Source organism: Puma concolor, chromosome B3 (assembly GCF_028749965.1).
Source record: "Puma concolor isolate L17-30 chromosome B3, mPumCon1.1.hap2, whole genome shotgun sequence".
NCBI classification, from domain to species: domain Eukaryota; kingdom Metazoa; phylum Chordata; class Mammalia; order Carnivora; family Felidae; genus Puma; species Puma concolor.
In genome coordinates, this window is record NC_141672.1 from 147,228,508 (window position 1) to 147,246,239 (window position 17,732).

General features: G+C 62.2%; 1 protein-coding gene across 7 annotated transcripts in view; it reads right to left on the reverse strand.

Annotated features, from left to right (window-relative positions):
* Positions 1-1,562: 1,562 nt before the first annotated feature.
* IL16 (interleukin 16) overlaps positions 1,563-17,732 on the reverse strand; it is a 97,262-nt gene continuing 81,092 nt past the window's right edge. For all 7 annotated transcript variants that reach the window (XM_086711729.1, XM_086711728.1, XM_086711732.1 and 4 more), the window contains 7 exons: positions 14,349-14,493; positions 11,039-12,134; positions 9,514-9,682; positions 6,839-6,940; positions 4,393-4,651; positions 4,052-4,174; positions 1,563-2,032 (listed from right to left, as the gene is read on the reverse strand). In XM_086711729.1, the coding sequence (XP_086567855.1) occupies positions 1,839-2,032; positions 4,052-4,174; positions 4,393-4,651; positions 6,839-6,940; positions 9,514-9,682; positions 11,039-12,134; positions 14,349-14,493 (2,088 nt within the window). In that variant the 3' untranslated portion in view covers positions 1,563-1,838. The remainder of the gene's footprint in view (positions 2,033-4,051; positions 4,175-4,392; positions 4,652-6,838; positions 6,941-9,513; positions 9,683-11,038; positions 12,135-14,348; positions 14,494-17,732) is intronic.

Consider the following 17,732-nt stretch of genomic DNA (forward strand, 5'->3'; position numbering starts at 1 on the left):
CTTTCTGTGTGTCCCTGGCCCCGGCCGGCACCGTGCTCATGCGTGTCCCCGCTCCCAGTCCCGATGGAAGGCCGCGTCCTCCTTCCCTGCGCTGGTCCACGTGCCTGACCTGGCCGCTTGCCTGACAACGGCCTGATGATCGGGATCGTCTCTGCGCGAGGTGGTGGGGGCGGGGGTGTGCCTCCGGGTCCCCGTGGCCTCATCACGCAGGTGGGACCCCGCGGATGGCTGCAGGACTGAGTCACGCCTTCCTGGGCTGCGTCTTCAGGGTTTCTATGAAACCAGAAGAACTGGTCCACGTGGCGGCTCAGCTCCTGCCTCCGCCCGGGGCTTCACGGGATTCACAAGGGGGCGCATGGGGGCAGCAGGCAGGACACGACCACGCCGAGCCCAGCGGCTTCCCGGGGTGAACGGGACGGCGAGCGGACAGCCACTGCCGTGAGGTCAATGTGGCACTTGTGTGAAGAGGCGGCCCCGGGGGCTTTTTCTAAGAGTTCACTGCCCCGGAGAAGCCACCAGGTCCCGCCGGCATGGCCCGGCGCTCCTGGCCCCGGGAATAACTAGTGTTCCTGTTGTCCGTGGTTTTCGCGATAGACGTGGGGCCGGGATGGGGCTGGAACGCCGCCCGGGGTCGCGTCAAAGAGCGCGCTGGCTGCTTCTAGGCATTTCTTTGTCCTGAGCTTGGCAATCAGACGTGAAGAGGTGACTGAACACATATCCCTCTGGTTATGGACCTCATCGTTTACCAGCGTGGACAGATTACCTGCCGTCTCCGCGTCCTGGCGCCCCCCCCCCCCCCCCCCCCCGTGAATACGATGGCACAAACCATGCTCTGGAGACGTTACTGTCATTAGGAAGACAGGGCCCATTTAACACCAACCCAGTGCTGGGCGTGTGGTAGGTTGGTAGCAGTTTCTTCTACTCTTGCTCGCGCTGGCCCGTGCTCTTGGTACACCTGCCCGTGCTCGGAGTTCCACCTGTCCTCTGCTACCCTGCCCCCGCCCCCACCAGGCGGCACCCTCGCTAGGATGAGTCTCCAGCCCAACCCAAACCAGTTTTGCAAATGCCTCGAGTGGTAGACGGTGTTTTCCCAAAAGAGCCCAGAAGCACCTCCCCTCCCCTCGCACCCGGGCCGGCCCCCACGGGTCAGGGACTGCGGAAGACACCTGTGTGGCTGCACAGCCAGGGGAGCGTGTCATAGAAGGGACACGACCGCCACCTGCCTCTCACTCTCCGGGGACACTCACCCTGGCACCCGGCTGCCATGTTGCGAGGAAGTCCGGGCCACGGGGCGAGGCCGCCTGTGAGCGTCCGGGCTCACGGCCCCCACTCGGTTCCCGGCCACCAGCCAGCACCAACGGCCAGGTGTGTGAGACGACGACCCTTGGGGGGGCTGTGGCCCCCAGCCTTTGAGTTGCCCTGGCTCGTGCCCAGTAGGGCAGGATGGCCTGTCCTCTCCCAGCTTGCCCTCGAGGCAGGCTCACAAGAAACGCGAATGCTACTTGGGGAGTCGGCCATTCTGCCGTGCTAGGACGTGGGAAATCTGCAAAGCGGGACACGGGTTTCATATCAAACTGTAACGTGTCCGTTTTATTTATAGCACCACAGCATTACTGTTACGCTCTCTGGACATAGTCTGTAGGCGGTGTCGGCCTCCCCGGTGTGACCGGGCCCTTCCCCTGGCTGGGCGTGTCCCAGAAGGTCTGGACCGGGGCAGCAGCGACCAGGAAGCGCGACTCTGCTGCCTCCCCCCTCCAGGCAGGGGTGAGCAGTGACCCTGAGAATTAGCAGTTGTGAGGAGCTGTCTGTCCCCGGCTTTGGTGTCGGCGCTGGCCTGCCTAGGGGTCCCCAGCCGCTGCGGTCCCCGAGGACTGGACGCTTCTCCTCCTGATGACGATCGTGACGGGGCCGTCAGGCAACGTCTTGATAACGTTCCAGGCTTCAAACCGCGTGAGCCCCTGCACGGCAGTGCCGGCCAAGTGTAAGATTTCATCTCCCGGCTGGATCGTCTCACTCTGTTCCGAGACTGCCCCTGAGAGGAAGAAAAAGATAACAGGTCGCTCGGGTGACAGGGGAACAAGGAAGGTTACCTCCTAGCCTCGGTCTCTGGGGAGCCAGGACGGCTCAGAAGGGAACAGGGGGGCCCATCCCTCAGGGGCTCCGTGCTGGATCTGGAATGGGGCAGCTCATCAGTTGGTGGCTTTGAGGTTGGCATGCCAGGCTCCTGCTCTGTGGCCCTTGGGAAAGGCGTAGCCCGTTGTATCCCCAGAGGAGGGCGGCCGCGGGCAGCTCCGAGCCCAGAGCCCGGCCGAGGAGACTTCCATGAGTTACGGAGCCCTCTGGGGGGCCGATCCCCTCCAACCTCGATGCACACCAGCCCGGCAACCTCCGTCCGCATGTGGTCTCTCCCTTCCGACGAGCTCGCCAGGCATTGGGTGGCGTGGGGAGGGGGCCGGTGAACCCCCCCCCCCCGGCACGCTGCCCCTGAACGGCCTGGAGAAGACCCCTGTGTCCGTGTGAAGAGGGACGTAATCCTATGTGGCTCCCACTCTCAAAGCTGTGTCCGGGAGGAGTGTTATCGTTCATATGGAACGCTATTCTACGGTATTCAGAAATACTGAATAAAAGATAATAGTAATGACAATGATAAGAAGTTGCTGAGATGTGCCGGGCCGTTGTGCACATCAGGTTCTGCGCTGACGCCCCACGAGCGTGTCAGTATCCCCGTTGCGCACGCAAGGAAACCAAGAGTTCCACAGCCCAGCCGAGCGTCAGAGCCGCTAGGTAGCAGGGTCTGGGTTTGAGCCCAGACTTTCTGGCCCCAGCGTCCGCATCTCCCGGCAGCTGGCTGGCCCGGCCCCGCGGACGCAGACGGGACGAGGGTGGAGAGTGGTCTCCCTCGGAAGCACGGCTCCCACTAGGATCCAGGTCTCTTGACTTTGAGCCACATGCTCAGCCCAAGTCGACCTCCAAAGGGTCTTTCCCAGAGTTGGAGTAAACACGGGTTCCTGGGGGAGCCCCCCCGCAGTGACCCTCGGTGCACCCCGGGGCCCAGCCACCACTGCGGGGCTCCGTCCGACAAGCCCAGACATACCCCACACCTCCGTGCGGACGAGGAGCCTCGGGCCCCGGGGGGCAGTGGTCACTCAGCAGGTGAGAGGCAGAGCTGGGACTAGAACCCGGGTCTCCAGACTCCTGCCCAGGGCCCCACAACGTGGGGACTCCAGCTAGAAAAGCGGTGAAGACCCGGGGGTGGGGGAGGGGGTTCTGTGGTAGCTGCGGGCCATTCACGCTTTTCACAGGGAAACCCGAGCGACCCCTGCTCTAGTGCACCTCAAGCCCGTGACGAATGAAATGTCAAAATTTTTAATAAAGGCAGAAGCTGACGGGACCAGGACTGAAGGGAGCCCAGGGAGGCCGAGTGTGTGCAAGTAGAAAGTCAAGACTGTGTCATTTTAAGCTTTGGTGCTTTGCTCATTATGGATTTTTAAAAAATTAAAATTAATTTTAATTTTTTAAAAACATCACATTGGGGGCGCCTGGGTGGCTCGGTCGGTGAAGCGTCCGACTTCGGCTCAGGTCATGATCTCACGGTTCGTGAGTTCAAGCCCCGGGTCGGGCTCTGTGCTGACAGCTCGGAGCCCGGAACCTGCTTCGGATTCCGTGTCTCCCTCTCTCTCTGCCCCTCCCCTGCCCGCTCTCTGTCTCTGTCTCTCTCCCAAAAATAAATAAATTTTTAAAAATTAAAAACAACCACCACATCGATTACTGCGGGTTTCGGGGCCTCACCTTGGCCCAGGCCTGCCCAGCTGAGCCAGGCCCAGGGCTCAGTCACTGGCGAGGACCCAGGGAAACAGAAGTAGTAAGGGGACGCCCGAGCCAAGGAGAACAGGCAGCAACCGCAGAATCGAGTCCCTAAATGGCCTGCCTGCCTCCTAGAGGGCGTGGACTTGGAAACAGCCACGGCCCAGAAGGTGCTCAGAGGCCTTTGGGGGCCTGGCCCGCCACTCGCAGCCGGAGGGAACCCCCGAGAGCCAGACGCACAGCTCACCTTTGAAAATCCTGTTCACGGTGAGAGGCTTGTCCCCGAGCAGGGAGCCCTTGCCGCCTTCCAGGCTGAAGCCCAGCCCCGCGGACGTCTTCTCCAGCGTCACCGTGTGCACCGTGGCCTCCGCTGCAGGGGAAGCACGGGGACCGTGTTAGGGACGCCTTCCTCTCCAGGCCGCGCACGCCTGGGTGTCACGCCAGCCCCGCGAAGGCTGCCGGCCGCCCTCGCGCGTGCACGGGTAGACACAGACGCATCTCCAGCAGCCCACGCGTTCTTAGGGCCGCGCGTCACTGAGCAGCCCACGTGGCCAGGGGGCTTCCTCCCCCGGGCTGGGGGGCACTTACTGGAATCCCCAGAAACGTCGCTGGCCACAGAAGCCGAGTTTGTAGAATCTGTGGATGAGTTCAGGTCGGGCGCGGCCTCCAGAGCCGGCTTCCGTGTCACAATCACAGCTTGCCTGGGGTCCCGAGCTTGGCGGAGGATGGCCAGGGCGTCGTTGTGCGTGGCCCCTTTGAGGGACTTGCCGTTGATGGAGAGAACCTCGTTGCCCTTCTGGATAGTTCCTTCCTGGGAGGCCAGCCCGTTGGGGAACACTCTGTGCACCTGAAAAGCCACAGGAAGTCAAGATCCAGAAGTCCCTGGCGTCAGATCCAGACCCTTCTGGCAGGAAGGTCCCAACCGGTCAGTCAAGGCCTAGAGGCTGCTTAGGGGAAAGAAAATTAAAATAAACATGTCTCAAACCAGGGCTGCCGGCTCAGGACCTCCTTCGGCGGCCACCCCGAGCAGAGATCACTCAGTGATGGCCAGCCTGGTCCTCAGAACCCTTCCTAACACAGCGTTCTAGACCACATCACCACAATCCCAGTTCCACCTTTCCTTCCCTGCAGCATCGCCCCGACTGGTTTCCCTGAAGCCTCGATTCTGTGCCACGTTCATAGGAATTGTATCCGAAAAAACAAAAAAGGTTTCCAAGGTCTGACAAAGTGAAGAATGCTGGAGAAAACAAAAGTTCTGAAAAACATCTACACAGCTTAAGAAGGTACTGGAGACCTTGACACCTCCGTAAGAACGGCAGCGGGATGCAGCGACCCCCGACAGTGTTTCGGTACAGAATCCTCTTCTTCCGGGCAGAAATCCTCGGGCCTCCACCTTCCGCAGAATACGCTTTTCGGAGAAACGCTCACCTGGGAGGTCTGGACATTCTCAGAGCTCCTACCCCAGAAATGCTGATCCAGTTAAAAGGGACAAGCCAGTGAGCGCCCAGCATGGCCTTGGCCGTGGACGGTGCTCAGGGTTAGTTCTTTCAATGACTCGGGAAAGGTACAGAAGTGTCCACGCCTGGCCCGCGTGCACCCTTTCCTCCTGGGGTTTGAGTGGCCGCAGCGTCTCAGGCTCGCCGGCCACACGGGGCGGGGAGACGTCGCGACTCGGCAGACAAAGATCCCCAGTGCTATTCCCGCGGGCCGGCTCTCTCGTCTCTTCCAACAGACAATGGACTGCACAACCAGGGATCACAGTTCTCTGCTGGGTGCTCAGTGACAGAAATCGGGCCTCGGTGGTCCTGTGTGCTTTCGTGTGCGGTAGAGGGCCTGCTGGCCAAGAAGGAAGTCACCGTTCACACCCGGGCGACTCCAAGACGACCAGGAGGAACCGGCTGAGTCACCTGCCGGGAGGTGTGCCGTGTTTAATGCTGGCTGATGCTGAGCTGGGGGGGTCGTTTCCAGCCGGATGAGGAAGTGCACGCGAGTCCGCATAAAGACCACGCTGAGACGACACGGCCGTCGGGCAGGAGGGCGCTCGGCTTTGGGGCCATGGAGCAGCCAGAATAACGAGGTCGGCGGGAAGGGGCGCAGGTGATACCGGCTGCCGTCTCTGGCTCTCCCCGAACAGGGGCGAGCCCCCAAGACCCGAAGCCTCGGGATGCAGCCGGGGCTGTGCTCTGCGGATCTTGCCCAGGAACCACTCTTTCTCCTTTCCAGCATGGCCCAAAGGCCCCAGCCAACCATCATCGGCCTCTCTGGTGTCCAAGCCGACAACCCCCAACTCTCCAAGTGACCACGACTGGGGAAGCAGCCTCCTCGACAGAACGCGCCTTCTTCCCAAGGCGCCTTTCCATCCAGGTGAGGCCCCCCATGCCTCGCGGCCTGGGCTAGGTATCACGGCCAGGTCGTCAACCTCGAGCCCTGGCGGTGCGGCCTTCCAAAAAGGCCCGGGGTCATAAATCATTCTCGTCTCGACGTTTAGTAGTTGGCACCTTGCCGGTCTACTCGCCCCACACGAGAGACGTCGGATAAGATTTGCTTCGGATTTCTGCTGTTGTTGTTGGCCTGAAATTCCCATAACGTGCAATGAACCATTTTGAAGCGTCCTATGCAGTGACATTTAGCGGGGTTGGAGGGTTTTTTGGGAAACGCTCCTCCAGACAGGACCTGCAACAATGCAGGCGTTAAACCTTGCGAGATTCCGATCCGGCAGTCCTGGTGGGGCCGAGACCCCTGTGATTTTTCTTAAGGTGATTCCGAATCCTTTTGGCATGTTCACGTTGCCTGGGGAACACGGAGCCCTTCTTCATTAAATTAAGGATCGAGACGAAGGTAGGCTATGGGGCCACACAGGCGATCGTTACTATGCTTCCTGGGAAGGGTGGGTCCTGACAGCCCCCCTTCGGAACCCCGCACGGTGGCCTGGTGCCAGGCACTCCTCCGGCCCCCCGTGTGAGCTGGCACGTGTTCTCCCTCCGGGGGCCACTGCCTCTGGCTCTCACGCACCCCCCAGCGTCGGGCCACTCACCGTGATCACCTTGTTTTCTAGATCCGCTCCTCCCGCCAGGCTGAACCCAAGGCCGGCCCCTTCCTCTTTGTGCAGCACGGTGACGTGGATGCTGTCCAACTGCTGTGGAAGGAAACACGTACGTTTAAAACGTCCACCGCGCCAGCCTGAGCAGTTTAACGAGCGTGGGACCTCGGGCTGATTTGATCTCGAGCCCCATGGGGCTTGGCCACGTGCCAAGTGATGTCACCTCCTCAAACCTGTTCCATCATGTGGACAGAGAGGACTGTGCTTTCCGGAGTCCTAGGAAGCTTATAAGAGAAAAATCGTGTTATGTCAGGTGCAGTTCCGTCTCCTCCCCTGGCCGCCCCGCCCTCACCCACACCTGTTCCAACCCGGCCGGGCGCCACTAAGTCGGGGAAACCCAGCGTGTGGGGTGACGCAGCTCTACCATTGCAGCGTGGGGCGAGGCCGGCCCCTGGGACACTGGCAACCCCAGGGGTCACGGCTGTTCTGCAGGAAGTGCTTGCTCCTTCTCTCTTCCTGCTCCTCCTGGGGGTAGAGCAGCACAGGAAGGAACCCAGCGGACTCCCGGCTGCAGCACACGCGCACGCGCACGCCCACGCACACACGCGCGCCCACAAGAGCCCACTCACACACACCCACAAGAGCCCATACACATGCGCGCGCACAAGAGCCCACGCACACGCACGCCGACGCACACACGCGCGCCCGTAAGAACCCATACACACGCGCACCCACGCACACACGGGCGCCTCCAAGAGCCATACACACACGCACACACGCGCGCCCACAAGAGTCCATGCACACGCGCACCCCTGCACGCACACGCGCCCACAAGAGCCCACGCACACACACGTGCCCACACACACGTGCGCCCCCACAAGAGCCCACCCACACACGCACGCCCACAAGAGCCCACGCACACACACCCACAAGAGCCCATACACATGCACGTACACAAGAGCCCACGCACACGCGCGCACACGCCCACGCACGCTGACGCACACACGCGCACCCACAAGAGCCCATACACACGTGCACCCACGCACACACACGCGCGCGCCCACGCACACACGTGTGCCCCTAAGAGCCCACGCACACACCCGCGCGCACACACACGTGCGCCCCCACAAGAGCCCACGCACACACGCGCGCCCACAAGAGCCCATACACACGCGCGCCCACGCACACACGCGCGCCTCTGCACGCCCACGCCCACGCACACACATGCTTCCGGCCTGCACGTGGGCTCACAGGAGCCAAAACAATCCTCCTGCACTGTCTGGAATCAGAGAAGCTCCTTCTGGTCTTGACCCGAGGCCCCAAGCTGAAATGCATACCGGGGGCCAGGCAGACCGCTTACAGGAGCAAACTGTGCAGACGTGAGAGATTTAGGGGTGACGGGAACTGCCGAGGACCAGGCAGCACGTCCCCCCACCCAAAGGAACCTGCTACGTGGCCGCGTAGACCCAACGCTACCGTTCCCTTTAAGCAAAGAGAGAAGCCGGACAACCGGGTATCAGTTCAGGTTTCAGAACATTCAGACTATGATGATTTATAACATCCCCACGCAGATCAACTAAAATACACCTGCGCTTCCACGTGGCTCCTGGCCCACGAGTTGGCCCTAGCTGTGAGGGAACGACCTCACGTGAAGAATTCACTCGCTCTGGCACCACCGGGGCACCTGTCGTGCAGCTGACTCTGTGACCCTTGGGTTTGGAGCCCCCAAGACCCAGAGGACGAAGGGATCTCACCACCCACCTCCACCCTAGCACTGGCCCACATCTCCCCACTTTGACCCAAGTATCAGGTTACTACTGGCCCTGTAAGGGGCCCTCGTCCGGCAGAAAAGCAAATGGTCTCCCGGTGACACCCTGCACAAGACAGCTCTCTGTGTTCTACACACTTTTGCCTGAGCTATTTCATGTGAATAAAGCCCCGGGGGACCATGGTGCCAGGGTACTACGGGTGATGGGTGAATCGTAGCCCAGGGCGTCTTGTGCGGCTCAGGCTAAGTCACACCCTTGACCTGGAGAATTCCGACTATGATGCCTGCCTAATTGTTGCAGAATCTTGGATGATTCTGGTGCGGAAAGCCTTTGCAGATCTGGGGCAACGCAGGAGGGGGCAAGCCCTTGAGCGCCTGAGCTGAGCGGACCTCAGCTCTGCCCGGCCACTTCCTCTCCACACATCTTGCGGTTGTGCTCAGAAGCCTAAGGGAAGTGGCACTTTCGCAATGACTTGAGTGACTTTGGGGGCGGGGCCTCACAAGCCCTGGAAGGAGCCCCCTCTCTCGGTGGGCAGGGGAGGTCTCCGGGGTCAGAGCTCGGAAATTCCCGCGGCTTACAACAGCACAGTGCCCTGAAGCATCTCCTGGACATGAACGCCAGGCCGGCAGGCCGTGGGATGTGCACGAGGCACAGAACTTGGGGGCAGAAAACCTCTGTGACCTTGAGCTGAGCTCACCTGGCTCCTTTATAAAGTGCTCAAAAGATGCAAGGAGCCAATGATTGCAAGCACTTTAGAAGCCACCAGGCTCCGTTCGAGTGGCGGGTCGAGTCTCGGGGGTCCAGTGAGGCCCTGTCCCGCCCCCACGGGCTCCGACCCCGCTCCGGCCGCGCCTCGGAGTACGGCCTTGGTCCCTGCGGGCGCTTGCAAAGGAAGCCTACCTTTAAAGTCGCTTCATCCAGAACCTTCACTTCCTCGATGAGCTTCTTTAATTCCTCGGCGCTCAGCAGGGAGATAACCGATTGGCCAGACTGAGGGGAGCAGTGGTCCCGGCCGTCGGCTTCCGTGGGCTCTCCGAGTCCCTCCGTGTACTCTCTCAGCTCTGAAAGGCTTACGTACAGACACAGCGCGCAGGACAGATCAGAATATAGATGGGAGCTCACATTTAGCGCACGATCGCTCCGCGGCAGATACGGGGCTGAGCACTGATGTGCATGCTATTATTTGGCGCAAGAAATCCGAGCAGATGCCGGGACCCCTCCACGACAGCCGTGAGGAAACTGGGGCTCCCGGAGGGTCGACGCCTCGTCTGCGGTCACATGGCTATGGAATGCCCAGATCTGGGACTCACAATCGCAGACCGTGGTGCTTCTGACTCCAGAGTCGGTGTCTCCAAACCTCGGCACCTCCCCCCGGAGCGTAGGGGACGCTTTGGACAATCCGCCCTAACGCTGGCAGCCCCGGGGCCCAGACACACACTCCCCGCCCTCCGTGACAGCTGCCCCCAGCACCTGCGCGTCCCCCATCGGCACCTGCGTCACCCCCCTCGGCACCGAACGACCACAGACAGAGCCCACGCAGCCAGCACCTGGCCTTCCGTTTTCTTCGGAACTTGTTTTGATACGTGTAGCCGGGTTTTTCCAGCTACACCTCATATTTTGCAGGAAACTGTGGTTTCACTGACAGGAAAGTACGGCTCCCTCTGGCTGGCAGGTCTTTACCGCCAGCAGGGGGAGACATCCCGCGGCAGTAAATTCTAACGGGGAGCCTCGGCGAGAGCTCCCGGCCGGGCACCCTCAACGTTACGGGGTACCTCCACAGCTGCCCGCTCTGGCTAGCGACCCGTGCATCGGTCTGGCCGTCTAGACCCTGCTCTCAGTGTTTCCAGGGTCACCCCTGCTCCTTCCCAGGCTGTCTGCAGCGGCTGCCACACGAGACGTCAGGGTCAGCGGGTCCCAAGCACTCCCGGGCGGTATCAGAATAAGAAGTAAAGCCGGGCAAACGCAGACTTGTTCTGATCCGGGACGGGACCGTGGGGAGACCCCCTCCTAATCTCAACTGAAGAGCGAACTGAGGGGGCCAGGGAGTCAGCGCCAGAGCCGGGCCCCCCGGCACCCGGTTCCGGGGGCCTGAACCCCCGTGCAGGGTGGGCCTGGATTCCTTCCGGGGCGGGGAGGGGGGCGGTCGTCACCTCCCGGCTCCAGTCTGGCCTTCCCGAGCAGGAGCATTCGCTTTCCAAACCTCCGTGGGCCACCGGCGCCTCCCCCGACCCCATCCCCCCCGGAACAGGTGCCGTGAGACTCCTTCGTAGGGAACGTGTAACGCTCACGCACACGCACAGAAAAGAGCAGGCAGGACGGCCCTTCGGTACCCCCGAGACCAAGTTTCAAGGACACGCGCAGATGCGAGAGAAAGGACGATGGGGAAGCAGAGAAGACGGGAGGGGCAGGCACCGGCCGTACTCACTTGAGGGAGAACCCCATGTCCGAGGCAGGCGGTTCTGCAGCACTGCTCGCGGCCGGGGCGTCGCTGGCCGGCAACGCGGGACAGCCCCCGTCCTTGGGGGTGCAGGCAGCCTGGCCCCAGGAGACAGAGGACGGGAGGCACAGCAAGGACTTCATGACAGCCGACGACACCCGGCTACTGATGGAGTAGAGCTGACTGGTCTTCTCGCCCGGCGGCTTCACCTCGCAGGACTGGGTCCTGGACAGCGGGAAGCTTCGTGCCCGCTGGCCGGGCACCTTGACCACCGGGCCTCGAGGTTCCTCTGCGTGTGTCGACAGCAGCCTCAGGAGAGGGTCGGGGTCAGGGAGGGGGGCTTTCTGGCTGGACTGCCGTCCCGGGAGAGGGGACCCCGACGCGCCCGGGTCCCCGGGCTCGGGGTGGGTGGGGGGGCCCTGCGGCACCTGCTCTCGCTCTGGCTGCTGCTGCTGCTCAGAGGTGGGGGCGGCCCCTTGCCCCGAGAGGCCAGAAAGCCGACCTCCCTCTCGCTCCCCCAGGGGCCGTGCTGCCTCCCCGACGGAGGCCTCGAGGCTCGCTCTCTGGGCTCCTCTGCTGGGCAGCTGACAGGAGCCGAAGGTCTCAAAAGAGCTGATTCTCTGCCTGATGGAGGAGAAGGCCCGCGTGGGCGGCCCTGGGGGGCGCTCCCTGGAAGCAGGTGCCGGCTGGGCGGGGGAGGCCGGGTCGGGCGGCCGCCTCGGGTCTGCAGCACGCGTCCTCAGACTTTTCAAGCTGTGGCGGAACCAGGCCGGCTTGGGGGCCACGGGAGGACCCTTCTTCACGGTGCCGCTGTCCACCGACTTGCAGACCTTGGGGGCAGCACCGGTGGCGCCCGGCTCCGGCGGGGTCCCGTCCGGGCGGCCCTGCACCCTGTCTTCTTCGCCCAGACTGGCACCGGGCTGCAGCGGCCTGTGGCCGTGGCCGTCACTCATGATGGGGCTGAACAGGTTCTTGATGCAGTCGGAAATTCTCACCCAGGGCTCTTCGGCCGCGATGTCGAGGCTATAGTCCATCCGGGCCTGCCTCTTCAGGAGCGGGTGTTTCACCGGGGACGTTGGGACCCCTGCAGCGCGGAAACATTGCCCCTGAGTTCTAGTCTCAGAGCGAGACGCCAAGGAGGTCTTGGGGGGTGGGGGTCAGGGTGAGTACCCACGCTGGGCCCTGGGGGGTAAGCCCCCCCTAGCAACCCCTTCAGAACCAGAGTTAGCTTCTCAGCATTTCAGGACCGGACGCATTTGCAGGGCGCCTCTGGGCCTCTGTCTGGCATCTCACAACTGAGGAACCCAGCATTCAGGAGGGTAAGGGACCGCCTGCTGGCCCAGCCAGGGCGAGACCCCAACCGCTGGTTCCTTGTGCCCTTTCTGTGGCTCCAAGCAGCCCTCCAGCAAGCCGTCACAAATGGAAAAGCCAAAGCAATTTCCCTACCTTCCCAGCTTTTCAGCCCCAGCTCACGGATTGGTGGCCGTATCCGGTTTGGACCGCCCGCCTCGTTAAGAAGCAGCGAGGACAGGCCTTCAGAGGGGGCGCACCCGGCCACCTTGGTTCTCCGCCCCCCTCGCCGGTCAGCGTCTTACATATTTGCGCATCCCTTCTGGAAGGCTGGGGACGCTCTCTCACCCAGGGACAGAGGGAGGCCGGCCTCCGAGCTCCACACAGCAACAAGGCCAAGTGGACGGGTGACCCTTCCGTGGCCCCCAGGCCCGCCCTTTCCCTGGTTAAGAGGCTGTGACTCTGGATTTGCGCTCTGGGGAGGGGGGGGTGAGGGGTGACATGGCCCAGGGTGAGGAGGACTGACCCTTGCTCTCCCCTCGTCCCAGTGCCCGGCTTCAACGAAAACAGACCGTGGGAGCATTAGTTGAGCCCCAAAGATACCAGAGGCGCCCCGCACAGTCGGGAAGACGTGCGTGGTTACTGCCGACTCCAGGGCTCTGCCGAGGGGGTCCGGCCCTCCCCACCCGGTTCTGGTTCTGCATTTGAAAGTCGTTCTGCTGCAAAGGGCTGTCAGAGGCTCCGTGGTCAGAGTGTCCGCCTGCAAGCCCTTTGCACGCTGGGGTGAGGCTCTCTTGTAGGCAGAGCACCGAGGCGTTCCCTACCGTGTTCCTCTATCAGGGTGACTAAGGGAAGGCGGAGTGCGGGAGGAGCCGGCAGCCGTGGGGCACCTGCTCCGGGCAAGACGGGCCAGACGTTTCCACCCATAACGCCCCCCGACCCTCCAGGAGCCCATTCGTGTACTTTTCACATAGCGCTTCTCAGACAGGGAAGCCATCTGTGTGGCTTGTAGCCTACAGATTTGTTTCTCTGCCACTACCGGGGGCTCCTTGGTGGCAGGAGCCGGTCAGCCCCCTCTCTCTGTCCCCCCGCCCCTCCCTCCGTCCAGCACCTGGCACTGAGCCGCACGAAGCCAGCGTGCAATGCACGTCTTGCTGATGAGTGGTTGCAGCTCAGAAAGGCAAAGAGGGCTGTCCAGAGGGGCAGAGCCGGGTGTCCACGGGGTCTTCCTGACCCCAGGTCCTGTGCCCATTCTAGCAGGCCATAGGCTGCCACCACACACGAAGCCCACGTCTCAGCAATGGCAGGGCTGCCACGCGAGCACAGCCACCCCCACGGGCACGGCGCCCGCCAGCACAAGCCAAGCTGCCCTCAGCCGGATGGGCTGGATGCTGTGTGTGACAGCCGGTCACCCTCTGTCCCCCAGCTGACTGCCCACTGCATCGTCAGCCTGACCACGAGCTCCCCAGCCCGGCAGTGACGCCCTGTCCTGCCGCCCGGGCGCCCCAGGGCTCCTGCCTGCTCATCAGCCTGAGTGCAGCTGCTGTGTCCATGCTTAGGGTCAGAACCCTACGTTTCCGGGGTCAGAACTCCCCCTCCCAGGGTCAAAACCACCCTTCCCCGGGGTCAGAACCCCTACCCTTGGGGTCAGAACCCTACATCCCCAGGGTCAGAACCCTCATCCTTGGGGTCGGAAGCCCCTCGCCAGGGTCAGAACCCTCCCTCCCTGGGATCAGAACCCTACATCCCCAGGATCAGAACCCTCCCTTCCCAGGGTCAGAACCACCCCTCCCCGGGGTCAGAACCCTACATCCCCGGGGTCAAAACCCCCCCTCCCCAGGGTCAGAACCCTACATCCCCGGGGTCAGAACCCTACATCCCCAGGGTCAGAACCTCCTGTCCCTGGGGTCAGAACCTCCAACCTCAGGCCAAACCCACAATCTTACCTCATTCCCCGGACCTTTACCCGAGAGGTCCTTCCTTCCAGAAGACCGAAACGAAAGCCTACCTGGGCTGGCTCCTCTCCTCCCCGGCTCGGCCTCCGAGGACGGGCCCGCCGCGGGCCCCGGGCAGCAGGCGAGGGCGCGGGGGGCTCTCCCCGCCGTGTCTTCCTGCCCTGGCGGCCGAGGCGCTGGCGGCAGCCCGCTGGTTTCCTGTAGCGTAAACAGGAAGTGAGGCCACGTGGAGACGGTGGCCTCCGGCCATCAGAATGCAAGGTGCACCCGGGCTGGAGAGCCCCCCGAGGTGCTCCCACCACAGGCTCCCCGGCGCCCTGGGCCGCCCATGGCGTCGGAGGCCCACCTCCAGGCCACACCCCTCCTTACGGACCGTGAAGTCCCCCGGCCCCCGGGACAGGGACAAGAAGCAGGGGTGTGGAAGGAACCTGGCCCCGCCGCATTTGCCTCTGCAGCCAGCTGGGCCATGGCCCCGGGAGGGGAGGGCGTGGGGGGCTGCCAGTCTTAGGACAAAACGGGAGTCAATCGCCTTCTGCACCATTAGCGCAGTGATGTTTCGTAGGCACGTTGGGAGGACGGCGGAGCCTGGGGACCCGAGCCATCGCCTGCCCCTGCAGCACCTGCCCTGGCCCCGCGTCCGCCCAGGCAGACGTGTTGTCCCCACTGAGCCCAACGCGGTCCCAGGCTCCCTCATGAAACAGCCTCGGGACGAGGCGGACGGGGCCCCACGCGCCCGTCTACCACCTGCCCGGAGTTTGCCTGTCCGCGCGGCACCAACGAGATGCTCCTCGGGCCCAGAGGAAGCAGAGAGTTGAAGGAGGCTTCCCAGAGAACTGCTTTCTGTCTGGTTCTCGAACAAAGAGTGAGAATTTTCCAGGCAGAGAAGCAGAACAAGAGCGCTCCAGAGAGCTGGACACCCGCGGGGAGAGCAACAGCAAGATGCCAGCCGCGACAAGAAGAAGGACAAGAGAGGGGTCACCAGGGTGATGCCGTGGCCGCCTCTGTGTCCTTTCGGTCCCGAGTCAGGCGGATGGCCAGCTGGCTATTGGACAAGGCCACAGGCTTCCTCCCGGGACGAAGGACGGAAGGGGAAACAAACGCATCGCTTGGGACTAAAACAGAAACGGCAAACGTCTGGGGCCCGAGATTAACACCTACGTTGGCAATGAATGGTCTTCGAGAACGTGAGGGCTACCAGAGTGAGAAGTGTGTTCGCAAAGCATCGCCCCCGCCCAAGGTCCCGGCTGGAGAACGGAGCTCGGGGAGAGACCAACCAACCCCGGAGTCAGTGTGCTCCTTGAACTAGACCTTTGAAGGAGCAAGGCTTGGCCATGGCGTTCAAAGCTTTACGTACTAGGCAGGTGGCTAGAACTTAGCTTTGCTCCTCTGGGGGCTCCTCAAGGTGACACTTGTCCCCGTCCACGAGCTGCTGACAGTGTTACAGGCTGACACTCAGGTACCGAGCCCAGTACTCAGAGCAGACACAGACCTCATCTGTTGTTTTCATTGTCCCTTCTGTGAGGGAGGTGCTTTTTTATTTATTTTTTATTTATTTTTTATTTTTTTTTAACGTTTATTTATTTTTGAGACAGAGAGAGACAGAACATGAACGGGGGAGGGGCAGAGAGAGAGGGAGACACAGAATCGGAAACAGGCTCCAGGCTCCGAGCCATCAGCCCAGAGCCCGACGCGGGGCTCGAACTCACGGACCGCGAGATCATGACCTGAGCTGAAGTCGGACACTTAACCGACTGAGCCACCCAGGCGCCCCTATTTATTTTTTCTCAAATGGCCCCTGAATTCAGTTCAGTTTTACTCACGTTTTCCTCCAAGGGGTCTTCCCTAGCACAGTGCTCGGCAGGCGAGGGAGAGAGAGGGGAAGGGAGGAGAAAAGTGTGGGCTTACAGGGGAGATGGGGGGGCGGGGATTTCAGTGATGGTTTGAGCTCATTAGATAGGAGAGAATTGGTCTCCCCGAGGTCATTTTGGTTGTGGAAGTTAAGTCCCCGTGAGTTACAGGACGGGTGAGGTTTGGGGGTCGTCCTGGGGAGGAAGGACTGCAGGGGGGCGGGGGGGAGAAAAGGACAGACAGATATTGTACACTGGGGCCACGGAGGGACACATCCAGTGAGAAGCCCCCAGAAACCGTCGAGGGAACTTGAAGAGTGACATCCAGCTTTGCGTCCTGGTTTTGCCATTTCTCTGCGCCCTGCCCCTGTCCTGGCAAAGCCACCCCCCCCCCCTTTCCCCAGGAACAAAGCAAAGAGCCTGGCTCCTCAGCCTGTCTGTCCCTCATCCGCCCTTCTGGACCCACAGGGAAATGCGACATTTGCCTACGGGGGGCGGGGCGGGGGGGGACCGGACCCACCTGAACAAGCCCACCAGGTGTGGCTAGGGCAGCCACATCCTGCAGCTCTCCGCGGGACCGTGCTTCCTCCTTCCGTCCCTGTCACCCTCCCTCTCAGAACCTTCCTCCCCCACCTGCCCACCCCACCGCTCCGGGGTGGGGGGGGGCCTTCCGTTCCCGGAGTCTGTCATCAGCCCCAGTCACAGACGGGCGGAGGAGTGTCCCAGGGCCCCACGCCCACCTGCCCGGCCAAGGCGGGGATGTGACAGGCAGCGTAGCTGGGGGTCGACCCACTGGCGGTGGGAGCTTGCGCTCGGTCCACTCTTTTCGTGGTTGGGACCCTCCCCTCCGGGTGGGGTAAGGCTGAACTGGGGCGAGGCACCCGCAGTGTTCAAGGGAGGAGAAAAGCGTGGGCTTACAGGGGAGACGGGGGCAGGGATTTCAGTGATGGTTTGAGCTCATTAGATAGGAGAGAATTGGTCTCCCGGTGCTCGACGGTGCTCCCGGCCGTCGGTCCGCCTTCCCCTACGGGGCGGCGAGGGGCAGAGGAAGGAAACTGAGGTCCTGAACAGATGTGATGGAGGGACAATCACAGCGATGACGCTCGTGCACCTGAGGTTTGCTAGGTGGCTCCGTTTAATGGGCACCACAGCCCTCGCCGGGAGCCACTATACAGCCCCAGCGAACAGCTAAGGAAACGGAGGCTCCGAGAGCTTGGGATCCCCCCCAAGCCGCACCTACAAGGAAGTGGGTGGGCAGAGCTGATTGGGAAAGAAGCCCGAAACAGTTTCTCGACATCCCATGGGTCAACTTGCTAATGACAGACGCCACCTAGCTCTTGGTGACTTTGAGCCTCACGGTAGGCCAATCTCCCAGCAAAAGCACCACGCCTGAAGAAGCGTGTGCGAAACACCCCCTGCCCGCCCGGCACGAAACGGCCTTCTGGGGGTGCTGCTGCACTCCATCGTAAATTCCAGTATATTTTGGAAGGGAGCCCCGAGGCCAGCAGCAGGAACGGGGCTTCAGTTCTGGGCCTGGCAAGCCTGGAGTCCTTGCACAGGCAGCCCTAGGCTTGAGCTGAGCCCCTTCTC